The 14900-nt window shown below is 25.0% G+C and overlaps 1 protein-coding gene across 1 annotated transcript in view; it reads right to left on the bottom strand.

The window, feature by feature from the left end:
- Positions 1–572: 572 nt before the first annotated feature.
- The window catches only part of LOC112602735 (acetylcholinesterase-like), a 32764-nt gene continuing 18436 nt past the window's right edge, over positions 573–14900 (bottom strand). The window contains exons 5-9 of the mRNA XM_025350977.1: positions 8611–8753; positions 7004–7162; positions 6059–6222; positions 2874–3019; positions 573–1939 (exon numbers count right to left, since the gene is read on the bottom strand). Of these exons, the coding sequence (XP_025206762.1) occupies positions 1773–1939; positions 2874–3019; positions 6059–6222; positions 7004–7162; positions 8611–8753 (779 nt within the window). The 3' untranslated portion in view covers positions 573–1772. The remainder of the gene's footprint in view (positions 1940–2873; positions 3020–6058; positions 6223–7003; positions 7163–8610; positions 8754–14900) is intronic.

Raw genomic sequence — 14900 nt, 5'->3', positions numbered from 1 at the left:
TGAAATCTTAATTGTCTACAAAAAAAAAAAAAAATAATATATATTTACTTATTTTATAAGATAAATGAAACAGACGAGTGAGCCGTTCTCTCAAAAAGTATTAAAATAGTTTATATAATAATTATATATTTTAACCGAGTGATTCATTAACGTATAACATTTATTATTTCAAAAACTATTAACATTAAAAAAAAAAAAACTATTTTTCATCGTTGACATTTTTAAAATTTTTAATGATAACATGCATTTTTAATTCTTTATTCCATCGTAGAATAATTTTGGGAGTACTTCGATGTATAAAAACCGAATTTTAAACGAGTTATAAATATTTAAAGTTTTTATGTTTGGAGTGGAATGGTTCAGGGGTAAACCGCAAAATATTGATCCATTACTTTGATTAACTAAACTTAAAATACTTATAGTTAATAAACTATTCGTTTGGAGATCTAAATACTTCGAACTAATATTTTGCTTTAGTATGTAAAAATAAAAATGCAAGTTGTCGTTTAAAAAAGTATAAAATTTAAAAATTATAACAATAAAGAAAAGTAAAAAATATAATTTGTTTTGGAAAATGTTTTGTAATGGCTTAAAGTTAATTAAAATATATATTTTTAAAAACGTTAATATTTTCTGAAATAATGAGTTTTTACGTTCAATGAATCACGTTGATATCGTTAAAAAATGAAATCTCTATAGCTCATCCCTAACATCGTCTGATCAATTAAAAACTGATTTACAACATATATCCGTAAAGCCGTTTAATGTTGACCCACGAATGCGTTGGTTTTGTACTCGTTTGGCAATAGTTTTTGATTTATTATTATATTATTATAGATTTTGATAAATAAAACGATAATGTTAAATTTCGATTGTTATAACAGCATTTCTAAAAAGTTCTTGATTTTCTCTCATTTTCTTTTTTTTCTTAGGTATAAAAATATGAAAAAAACGATCATCATAAATAATCTATCTTTAGATCCGTTAAAAGATACGATATTATAATACTATCTAGATTGTACAAAAAGATTCATTTTCTCAAGCCGTTTTACACACGTACATATAAATGTAATTGAGCTATATTAAAAAGTTTACTTATATTTGATTTAATTATCAATATTAAAGAGCTAAGATTGTCTGCATGTTGATATTGTGATCCCAGTGTAATTGGACGAAATGGACTTGAGTTTAAAGAACGTGCTGTGATACATTATTACACTACTACTACCTATATTATATATAATACATTTATACGGAGAATTTTACTAGAAGACATTATATATACCTATATTATAATTTTATATCTTATATGTATATATAATATACGGTAATATACTTGGGTTTCCCAGTTAAGAAAACAATGTCCTTTGCGCATTTATTTGAAACGGACAACAAGCTTTTTATATCGTTATTTGTAGTATTTTTATGATTATAATGATTATTATATTAATTTTATTATTTATATTATTATTATTATTATTATTATTATTATTATTTATATTATTATTATATACTCTAATTAACACTCGAGAATTCTCGTTGATTCTAACACTTGTATCACGTTTCAGATTCCATTTAGATTTTGTCTACGTATTTAATGATATGCGTGTTTCTGATATGTAAATTTTGATTTACAGCATATACCGTGCTGGTGTCGACGTCCCGAGTCACGAGCACGCTTATTGGCCGTTAAATGTTATTAAACTTCTCATTTTATTTTTATTTATTTATTTTTTTGGTTTACTTTAGTATGTTTAAGTTGTTGTTTTTCTTTAGAACAATCCATGTGCCGGTAGAACGAAGATAAATATTACGGTGAAAGAGATTTGAGGATTGATAGTAGCAAACGATGACATAAGCGTACAATTTTCATTCGTAGTGGGCATGGAGTCTGGATAATCTTCACAAGTAGTTTTACTAGTTTCTTTTAAGGCTTGGGCTAAACAAATATTAAATACATAATATTATAATACATTGCTTTAGTACTCTTAAATATTAACACAATATTTTACGATTTCATTAACTATCAAGTAGATATTTCAACGACCGACAATTAGAATGATATCACAATTTTATTAATAATTATAAGTCTTAACTTAAAAATATAATTGATTTTGTCCGAAAAATGCCTCTGTGTAAAAGTTTCCATTTTACCTTTTATTTTCAAATTTGATCAAAAGTACCAATTAGATCCAATTTGCAACCACAAACCACTATCGAAATTCAAGATCAAAGCATTTTTTCTGCTATAAAACGTGTACACAGATATATATATTGTTGTAAAATTAATAAGTATACACATTCTTCCGTTAAAATTCTAAAATATATTTTAATAACATTACCCATTATTTGCATGTATCTAAATGAATTAGAAAAAAAAAAATAATTTATAAGAATAATAACTCAAGTTTAAGATTCAAATAAAACAAGTTGTTTTAGATATAATTTGAAACGACTGAAAAAATTTAACTTGTATAATATGGTTTAAGTAAAATTAGCAGAATAGACTTCAAAAGAATTCTTAAAAAGTTCTTGCAAATTTATTCTATTAAATATACTTGCAAATTTAAATAATTAATTAATATAGTGTCAGATTCATATAATTCAGTATTATCATATTTAACGTATTATTTAGCTTGCATTTTTATTTAAATTGATAATGTTTACTAAAAAAAATTAAAAACAAGTCATTAATCTTAATTATAAAAGTAGCTATTTTATCACTAATACGTAGAAATTATTATGAATATCAGTTATTAGTATTTATAGTAATTTATACTGATCAATAATTTGTTTACATAAAATATTTTTAGTAATTATATATATTTTTTTTCTATTCAAAACAAATAAATCAATTATTGATATAGTCTTACCGATTTTCGGGAAAAATCCGTTCCAAAACTGGCATTCAGCTGCTCTAGGTCCATAACCTACGTGCATTTCAGCAGCATTCCATACATGATAAATCGGCTTTGATTCATTATATAGTGGCCATTCTATGTCATCTGATACAGGTGTTCTGAAAGATTAATGAATATTCAATATTAGATAAAATAATACATACTCGTAATAAATTTTGCATTGCTGTTATTTATTAATGTAAAAGAATGTGATTATGATCCAAGGTTGTACTAAATATTTTGAATGAAAAAAATGATTTTGATTCGTGTTTCTTTTATGCATACAACTATACAGGACTGATAATTAAAATTATTTTTGTACTAAATTTGAAATGATACAATAATTTTTTTTTAGAATTTTACCCCCTTTTTTTTAATCACAAAAATTACACGGAGTAACATAGAACTTTATATTTCTGTAGAAATAATGCAAATTATTATTCAAATGAATTGTTATGAAAATACAATGATTTTCTTGATTAATATTCGTATTATGTATTTATTTATTTGCCAAACCTCCGTGGATTTGGTATGATTTGTATTGATTCTTTTAATTTTTATACATGTAAGGAAATAAGTTAGTGATTTATTTTTTTTTTTTTTTTTGAAATGGAAAGTATTAATAAGTTCTCTACGCAGTAAAAAAAAAAAAAAAAAATACCCAGAATCAATCCAGATTATCCAGCCGAAATATTTAGTGTTATCTTAAATCGTGATCACACTGTTTTCACTTAGTACCTAATACTATATTCTGCAATAACCTGAATACTGATACATACATAAATAATATTTTCTTTGTATAATACATTATATAAATACATATTATGTATAAGCATACAAATATACAATAGCAGTATAGCAGCATAGATATTTAGTACAATATGAAGTATATAAATATAATATAATATATATTATATATATATATGTATTTGTAGTAATTATTTTAGCATTGTATGGTAAATTTTATATCGTGTGTATGAAATATACATAATATTGTGGAAAAGATAATACAATATTATTATAAAATATGTACTATAGATACGTTTGTCTAACCAGACACAGTTTAGTGAGGCTTGGTTAGCGATAGGGAGATATTGCGGATAATATGTCAGTCAGTATAGTCTAATAGACTGATAACTATCAAGAAGAAGAAAAGCATACCTATATAATATTATATATATATATATATATATATATTATATATATTGTGTATATTATACAGAAAGATAGAATATATCTAGTTGAGTGTCGACTGTAATATAGAAGCATACAGTAAACAAAGGCCAATCATTAATCAAAACATATTTAATTAATGTAGATACTAGATTGTATGGTTAGTATACACATAAATAACGTTTTATAAACATAGAATACAATGCAAAAATGTACAAATAGAAAATATTATTTCTGCGTCTATGCACTATATTATGTATTATGTACGTACAACGTACATACGTATATAGGTAAGAGATACACTATTGAATATTAATTATTTTTTAAATTAAAAACAGCAACATTATAATTTATAATGTCATTAAATAAATAATTTTGATTCATCGTCAAAAAAGAAAATTTAGATTGAGGACGAAACGATTTAATATTTAACTCTTTAGTTAATTTCACTTATTTAACTCATATAATGATATGAAATGTGAATTAACAATTTACGATCGAAGACTCGAATCTAAGTATATTATACAGCTGGTAACCAATATATATTTTATATATTTTATTATGTTAGATACATATCATGAAAATCTTTATTTGTACTATTTTAATATAAACCGATAAAATATATTTTATTGGAAGTTATTACTTATACAACGTATGACTAGCAGTATATGTAATATTATGATTGGTTTTAGCTATATTTCCAAATACCAGCGAAATTAATCATCTCCTGTGGCAATGCTCTAAAAATCTATTTCATTTATAGTCTTACAAGATATATATCAGCAAATATATTTTTAACTATTTTATAACACTTAACTATTTTTCAAGTTTTTATAATGTACATTGTTGTATAATAGTTTTTAGATAATGTCCCCAGTGAAATAGGTTTTATATATATTTAGAGTGTGCATTGCAGAAAGTAATAAGTACCTTAATACCAGCTTCATCAACTCGGAAGATGGTAATAATATTATTGTTAACCATTAAGTTTTGCAGAACAAGAATTATTCATGTTACTTAAAGGTTATTATATAGTTTTTAGTTTTTGTGCATGTATATCGATGTATCTATAAAAAATGTATTCATCTAGTATAGTAACAGTAAAACGTTTGAAAAAGTTAAAAATAAGTCAAATAAGTAAAAAAATAAAAATAGAGTTCAGTATGTTCTACATATCAAAATTCGTAATTTTAAAAAATATGTAGAAACTTATTATTTGGTTAAAATCCGCATGAACGCATATACGACGTATCCATACATATAATCTATATGCATATAGATTAATAGATTATACATAATATAGGTATATCCATTATATATTAAGCATGTTCACTGTAAAACTGTACGAGTACCTACAACCAAATTTGAAAAGTACGCTCGGAAGTAATTACATAGATAGTCTGGATTGATTTATCAGTATTCAGTTAAATAGTTTCACTTATCGGCCAATCGTTCTGCAGGTAACACAGTACATAATCACCCCTTTTTAAAACAGCAGCCCGCGTGACCACCGTCAATTATATTATGTATGGCTATTCATTGTGTGTAGACTGTAGATAATGTGTAATATTCTTGCATGTTAGCGATGCGTCTAGTCCTTTTTAAGGATTTATTTATTATTATTATTATTTTTTTTTGTATGTTTGTTAACAGCAGTCGATAACAAAAATAAAATTGCATAAATTTCAGTGATAATAAAAAATGAAGACGTGCAAAAAATCATTGATACAAAAAAGAAGTGGTCTTGGGGAGCAACTATTAAAGTTTCACCGAAAGTTGTACAGGTTACCATTGTATAATACTTAAACTCTGTATTCCGATAAGACATCAGCTCTCATACCTGACTTTTCTGGTTAAATGTGTATTTGTAGTGGCAATTATTATGATTATATATAGGTAATATAATAATAAGAGTAGGTGTTTAATTACGTACGCCGTTTTATATCTACGTCTAATACAATGTAATATTATAGCAAAAATGTTACCCGGTCAACGAAAATCTGGTGAACGCCTCCATGATTCGTATGCTCAAGTCTCTTTCCCTGGCGTTATATGGCATCGACATGTTCAACGGATGGCCGAACACGTATTGCATCTCGTCACCGTGCAACACGCCCATCCATTCACCCCACAAGTGTGAGTCTGTTCTCTGCAATGTTTCAACGAGTTTTATTATCTTAAATTATTCATGCGAACTCGGTCGATAGACATGTACATACAATTTTTATTAGGTTTAGGTACCTACACTAAGTCGGTAAAACAAATCGCAACAAAGCGTGATCAAAAAATCACTAATTTGCATAATCTGATGTACAATCGATTGGCTGCTACAGTTATAATATATTACATAGGTAATTCATAAAACTGAATCACAGTATATGTTGAAGCAGGAGTGAATAAAAGGCTAAAATATTAACCCAACGGCTTATGGCTTAAACGTCTACCAAGAGTATACATTTAAAAATGTTTTTCATTTGCATAAAAAGTTTAAAATTGAATAGATATTCAATTCATGATTCATTTATTTTTTTATCTTTATATACCTTAAAGAAACATCATACAATAAAGGTTGTATATAAAATAAAATAGATTTTATAAACGATTATTATAGTAGTAAAATTGCTAAACATTTTAAATACTTATTCATACCCTCTCTACTGAATTTAGATATGAATTTTCCTATACTTAGGTGGCCTATATATATATACACTATTATAAGCATTTAATAATAATATTATTTGGATTTATTACAATCAGCAAATGCCAGAATACACAATTCTATAAGATACTTCTATCCCTGACCACAAATATATATATATATATATATATATATATATATATATAATATGCTAACCGGTTCCTATCAATACATATAAAAAATAGATAATTTTTTTTTTTTTGATTAATAAAATTCAAAACTAGGTACTTACGTGAGTGAAGAAATAGTAGTACACCCGAGCTCCACGACTTGATACGATGTTGGCAAATAGGTTGGTTGGACAAACAAAAAAATAATCTGCAACCACGTCGCTCAATTGTTTTTGGTTGGAATATATGTCATCCACTTCTTTTTTTTCCCATCCCGAATACTAAAATATTCAATATTGTTCCAATGACTGTATTATATTATATAATGTTTTATGAAATTAAATATAATTTTAAGTAGTTTTTTGATATATTTTCACGAATTTTTTATACAATAGATAATTGATTAGTAAATTGTTGACGGTAGTATTACTTTGGATATAGGTAATTTTTAAGATATTTCATACAATATTTAACTACTGAGTAACATCGAGACGATCCTTTATTTTCTTTCTTACCATTTTAAGTTGTCCATTATTAATGCTCGGAAATCAAGAGATATTTTATTATTAATTTCTTCTCTAAAAATATAATGAGCCCCACTGAAAATTTTGTCCAGAAAATTACTAATATTAAGGTCACGAGGATATATTATTATATAATATATAATATTCGTTAAACCAAATGAATGAAATAAAAAAAATCCGACATAAGATGTTATGTAAGAAATAATGAACTTATTTCTCACAAAATATTTATCAAACTCTAATTGTTAATTACTTTTTACGGTGTTAACAATGGGTGCTTGTAAAACTACTATTAAATACTAATTTACCTAATTTATATGATACACGTGTTGATTTGTATACAATTAGGTTTTGAAAGCTATAAATACTTAGTACTTACTATTATTATATACGTTCTATTGGAAATGTAAATAGTTAAGCTTAAATATAGCATAATATTATACTATGGTAAATTAGTAGGTAAGATAGTGAATACCTATAAAAAAAGACAGTTGACGTACATAAAAATAAGACGATAAGAAGTTAATGATAATAATAATAATAATAATAATAATAATAATAGGAGTTAAAATTTAAACCATGATTTATTAATCAAGTGTTAATAAAATATTATTCTCAGAATCAGAAAGGCGATTTAAATTTTTAATTCGTAATTATCTATTCAAATCACGATGATTAATTATTGCTACAAGTTTAAAAATATCCGTTTGATATAGAAATAAAATATAGTACTTCTTCATTATTTGCGCACCTTATTATCAGCGCCGGGTTGCACGAAGTCGTCAATAATTATTATTTCCGGGTGATTTCTATGTTTTATACACGCATATTGTTTCTATTCGAAAGCTTTATATATTACACTATGTATGATAAATTATAATCACAATCACCATGCTTTCTACCGGAAAATTTATTTGCATTTTTTCATTTATTTTTGCATATTCAATGTCCGTTATAATAAGAAACACTTTATAATGTTGGTTTTAAAATATTTACATTTCGGTTACTATGCATACTCATACAATTGAAGTTTTTCATAGTTCACGTATAATGACGCTTTTACATGAATAATAGGTAACTTTTTCTTTTTATATTTCGTAATAGAATATTTACACGACTGTATCTGAATAACAGTTCACCTTTATATTTATTTTTTTTTCATAAATATTTTCATTTACACATTAAACGGAAAATTGTCATTTTACCTGATATATAATAGCATCTCTTTCCAACTGTGTTCTATCTTTGAATATTACGTTGACTATTTGCACAAATTTTTCCCTGGGCAAAGCAGTGGCCGACGTCCGGTCGAAGAAATCGACAAAATCGTACAGCAAAAAATATGTTCCTGGAAACGAGAAAAAAAATAGTATATTTTTTATTTAATCTATTATAATAATATAAATAATATAATTTAGGTCAACAAAATATATTAATTGTGAGTTGACACCTTATCAAAATTCACCGGTGTTAAGGGTAAAAGGGTAAAATGTGAAGAGGGAAAGGTGGTTGAGTTCCTAGGAGGAGAAGGGAATGATCAATATTTTATTATGACTGTGTGCAAGGTTGATGAGAGACCTGCGCCTCGTCGAGCCTAGCTCCCTCATTAAATAAATTGTTATAACAAGTTCCCTCTTCTTGATCATTAGTGCACAATAAAAACATGATATTGTGGAAACGATAACTTAGGCGCTCGTATAAAACATTCCCATGCGTCAATAAATAATAATAAAAAAAAAAAAAAGCAAAAATGAATAAAACAACATTACGGGTGTTCAAGTTCGACATTCGTGTAATATTGTAATATAATTAGAAGTCGGGTTTGTGTGCTATAAAATGTGATATAATGTTTATATTTGTAATGGTATACACGTTTATATGTACCTGGTACCTATATATATATAATATATATATACATATATTGGTAGGTACTTTTGTAATATAACATTATTGGGGCTGTGAATTAAATACCTATACTAAATAAATTGAATATGTATGCATTTGAGTGCGTTAAAAATTGACTGACAAAATATGAATAATAAACTTCAAAATATAAAAAGGCGATTTAAAATTTAAAATACATATAATGTCATATATATATTTTTTTTTTTAATTAAACGAAAATATTTACTTATATTAATAAAAAAAGTAATTTTTTAATATGTCTCTGTAATTTATTACGTATATTTGTTATTTGTTAGTGTATTATGTACGTAACATTAATAATTGTGTCCGAAAACACGTGGTAGTCGGTATAGGTTTATTAATTATCACTTATCACCTAATTTTCGTGGATTGTTTATCTATATACATTTTTAAGATAAGAAAAATTTGCAAAATTGTGAATATTTAAAAAGCAATACAATCTATTAAACTTTTTTTTTTTTATTATTGAAAAAACTTAATTTACAGTTTCTGCAAAATATGGCATAATAAATAAAATGGTATTAAATATTCATATTTAAAACAAAAAAGTGTAAAACTATTTACTATGCTAAAAATCGAATACTTTATATTATTATACATATATGTACTGTAAAAAATAAGGTTGTAAATGGAGTTCTAAATATTATAAATAATTCAAAAATGAAAGAATTCATTGCTTTATAAATAATGCATAATATTAGTAATAGACTTCAATATAGGATTGTGTTAAAATATTTATATCGGAAAAGAAATGGTAAAAACATTTTAAGTATAATATTAAATTTAATAAAATGTTGCTGTTATAATATTAAGTCGATATAATCATGATATAAGCTCTACCTACTACTTATATGATTATATAACAGAATTATTATGTAGGTATAAAATTTCATGTTTTTGAAATAAATAAATCTACTATTTTGTTATACGCATTGTATAGTGATGAACATAAATATTATTAAATATCATAATTTAGCGCTGTACTAAATCGGATTTTAGAAAGAAAAAATAAACTAACGTGTGTAGATACACACTTATTTTTTAATGGAATTATCTATGATAAAAAAAAAAAAAACTATTTACAAGGAAGAGAGGGGATTTTTTCAGTTGTTTGTCATGCTAGATTTTTTACGCTTCGCTACTCTTAGCGTTGAGTGTTCTTGAGTTATTGACCGAAAGAACGTTCAAAAGTTTTTCTTTTTATTTAACTCACTAGAACTCTAAAACCGAATGTTGACTATTATTTTTTTTATTTTTTACTCACATATTCTATTGTATTGGCTAAATATATCATATACAGTCAATGGCCAATAGTCGTATAAGTAACATACAATAGATAGGTGCCTACCAAAAGTAAATATTACAATCCATGCATAATACATCGTAATCAGATGACTTATGTATTTAATGTAATGCTATCTACACCAAAAAATAATAATAAAATTAAGATTATTGGACGAAATATTAAGTTTTCTTTTCGTGTGAAATGATCTGCTATAAAACTGCTGAAGTATATTATTAGATATAAATATAATATATTTTATGATTCATACAAATAGTTCTATATTTTATTTTTATTCATATAGACATACGGTCTATAGTGGTAAAATAAGCATACATGCTAATGTTGAAGAAACTTTCCTGCAGTGACACCATTTTGCAGGTTTTATAACATTTATATTTTATGTTGTACTATATTAACTTAGCGACTGGAGTTTGAGACTTCATGCAGGATTTCTAAGGGGTGGAATAGATTTTTTTGTGGGTTTAAGCGATTGTGACATTTTTAGTTGTATATTTCATCCATTTTTTTTTTTTTATCGTAAGTATGTACAGCTATATTCTAATAGTTAGAATTCTTGGTTGATTTGAGGAGTAAATTATATATAGATATTTTTGATTTTAGGTTGTGTTTAGATGATTTGTCTAGGATAATGAGACGTTGAAGAGCGAATCTTCGGTCAAAAAATAATCTGGTCATTTTGTTTATGTGTTTTTCCCAAGTTAGCCTTTTGACAAAATTGTAGCCCTAAGTATTATACAGTGTCTGAATGAGGAATCAGTGTATTATTTAGTGAAATATTTGAGGGCTTTCTTTTTCAGAATACAAAAGTTGTGCAAATTGCTTTGTTTTTGATGATTTTAGCATGTCAATGCCCAGTGGAGACATTAGTTGTATACAATTTGATTCATATTTCCTCGGATCTGTATTAACTGGATTAAAAAACATTAGTAGCAACTAACGGATAACCGGAAAAGTATATAAAAAAATTATAATGTAAAGAAATGTTACTTTATATACTTTTTTATAGCGATTTTTAAGAATTTTCACCTAAACTAACCTAGCCAGTATATGAACACGAATATATCGAACTACGGTGGAAAAGTGATTGGGAGGGGGAACTTGTGACAAGTCGAGGACTGATGACAAATGAGGATTACTTTTTTTCAGACCTTAAAGAGAAATGTGAAAAATGTGTACACAAAAAACGAAGACGCATACACAAACGTAAGTGTATTATATATGTATGATAAAATATATGTGAGAAAAAAATTAAATAGGTCGTGCAAATGGATGTTGTCATGACGCATTTTTATAATATACTTTTACCGGCCTCCCGAACACAATCACCTCCGGATTTATCTCTCGACAAAAAATAATACGATTTTCCAAGAATTTTAGCAATTTGCAGCGGGCATAGGCTACAAGCGGCCTTAGTATCGTATAAAACGTGTGGCGTTCAATATTATATACTTTTTTTATTCTGACACGTCACGGCGTCATGATAATCCTACAACGATAGAATTAACTTTGAAATTATGCGGAGTTATAATTAAATTTAATTAAGTTTGAAACATATTTGAACGTATGTTAGTGACGGTTTGATAAAATCAGATAATTCCATTATTTAATCAATAACATCTATTGTGTATCGAATGACGTGGTGTCGGGCCGCGGCAGTAGTAAAATACGTAATTAATTAATTTCTACTCAATCACCAGCGTTTTAATTAAAAATAAAAAAACCAATTATTTAGCAAAAAAATATTAAAATTAAAAATAACCTAAGTGTAATACTTGAGATAAAATGTACTTATGTTTTAGTGAGAAATCTATGTTGTATAGAATATGAAATTAATATTTAGCAATTAGCACAATCACTGACATTTGTAAACATAAAGTCGTAGCTGCATGAGATTATTTCTGCAAATAACACAAAAATAAAATACGAGTACCATAACTGTTGATGGTGTCTATTTGTTTTTGGTTTAATGTTAAAAGCAAAAATACATCGGCAATTATGATATATAAGTATATTTTAATTCTGCATGAGGATTACGGTTTACAAACCAAAATTCTGAATTGAAATTATTACAACGCAAGTAACCTTTTCACACACAGTATTTTATACCTACAACGTATAAACCTCAATTTAATCTTAAATTAATAAAAATGAGAAACATTTCAACAGTAGATTTGAATTAAAATAATTAATAAACTAAATAATATATTATATTCGTATTCTTTAAGAGCATATATCATTAAAATGTATGTTTTAGCTGCATTAATAACTCAAGTTGTGTAGTTACTCATAAATTTCATACATATATTTCTAAAGTACTGAAGTATGCATTTAAAAATTCATACTCTCATACAAGGGAACTGATAATACTATATAGTTATATTATAGACTTGATTAATAATAATAATTAATTATAATAAATAATTATTCAAAATAAAAAGAACAGACATTTTAAGTTATTAAGGTAGTAATAAAAGATGTAGGTATTATTAGTTAATGTCAAAAAAAAAAAAAACAGAATTTACTCTTCTATCTGAAAGAAATATTAAAATAAAAACTGAGAATTATTATATTAAACTTGATTCAAGAGATTTTGAGAAAGATTTTATTTTACACTAGATTCAATTAGAGTTTTCCAGATTTTTAGATTGGAGTGAAGTGAAGAGTGGTATAATGATATGATTTTATTTGTATCATTAACTTTTTCTGTCAACACTTTTTCAGCTAAAAAAATGCTCAAAAAGTTTTATTTGATCTTCTATTGTTTGATTTAAAATCTATTGGTGTTTGAAGAGATCTTTTCTAAATTTCTGATGTAATTTTCCAAATCTCAAAAAAAAAAAATTCTGTGAAATGGCGAAGAAAATGAAAACGTTATAGTAATAACGGGGTTTGTTAAACCAGAAAAAATTTAATATAATAATCATAGTTTATAATATAAATAAAAAAAGTTATATTTTAAACGTTATAGGTTATTTCTTATATCGTATAAATTAATATTTAGAATTTTTATTTATCCACATTAATTTATTTTTAAACAGTAAAGGATAAATAATACATAAATAATCTTATAATACAATTTCAAAACTAATAGTAAAGTTAAAAATATTATTTTTTTATTTATTGATTGTTTTGAAAATCAGGTACTGAGAATATTTTATTGCTGACACCTTTAACACTATTTAGACCTATTTTTTTTTTTTTTTATCAGAAACCACTCTTAAAGTTGATGATTAATGCATTTTTACTGCTCCAAAATGTGATTATTAAAATAATATAAATAAGTAATAGTTGTAAAATCTATACGTTCATCGCTTTATTCTATGTTATTATATAATGAGCTTTTAATATAATTTTTTATTTATATTAAGGTTATAATTATATAATATCATACTATTATAAATAATAATTAAAAAATTAAATTATATTTTAAAATAATTTTTAATATGGTTCTAGATTTACTTTCGGTTCCTATTTTAATTTATTTAGTAAAAATATAGGTGAAACTTTTACTTATTTATTCTAAGATAGCATAAGTTTCCTATATTGTTGAAGAAGTAATAAATGTAAGACATATCTTCATAAAAACAAAATTCAAAAATTTTTATAAAAAATTGATAAATAATTTTCATATTACCTAAATCAATTAACTTATAAGATCATATTATACACATTTTTTTAGGTTTTGAAGTAGAAGAAATACATTTATAATATTGAATGTAAAAAATAAACACATAGCAAAATTATAACTTTTTCTTATTTTTTTAAAATAAATGTAGTTTTCAATAGCCTTAATAATATATTTTTTTGGCAAGAGTTATTTTTTTTTTTTATTTTAAAAAATGTATTTTTTTTTATTTATTAAATACCAGATAAGTTAATATTTTTTCTATTTTTTAAGTTTTTTTCTATTCATAATTCCAAATGGAAAAACAACTTGATTATAATAATGCAATATTCAGATAAAAAGCTTAGTTAGGTATAATATGAGTCCATAACTTATGTACTTAATAATGTCTGTTAAATGCAAAAGAGCATTAATGCATTAATAATAATTCGTCTCGATATGTACTGCTTGTAAATATGTAATATCTACATAAAGCACATTTCCATACGGAAAAAGAATATGATGGACTTTAAATTGTACATAAGATATTTTGTTTGAAATTATTTACATAAGAATCTATACATTCTATACAGTTTTGATATATGGATTCTAGGCTATATTAAGTGAAAAAATATCAAATTTTTAAGTCATATTAATGT

Source organism: Melanaphis sacchari, unplaced genomic scaffold (genome assembly GCF_002803265.2).
Source record: "Melanaphis sacchari strain LSU unplaced genomic scaffold, SCAv2.0 Contig8_pilon_pilon, whole genome shotgun sequence".
NCBI lineage: Eukaryota > Metazoa > Arthropoda > Insecta > Hemiptera > Aphididae > Melanaphis > Melanaphis sacchari.
This window is presented reverse-complemented; position numbering and strand designations above follow the sequence as displayed.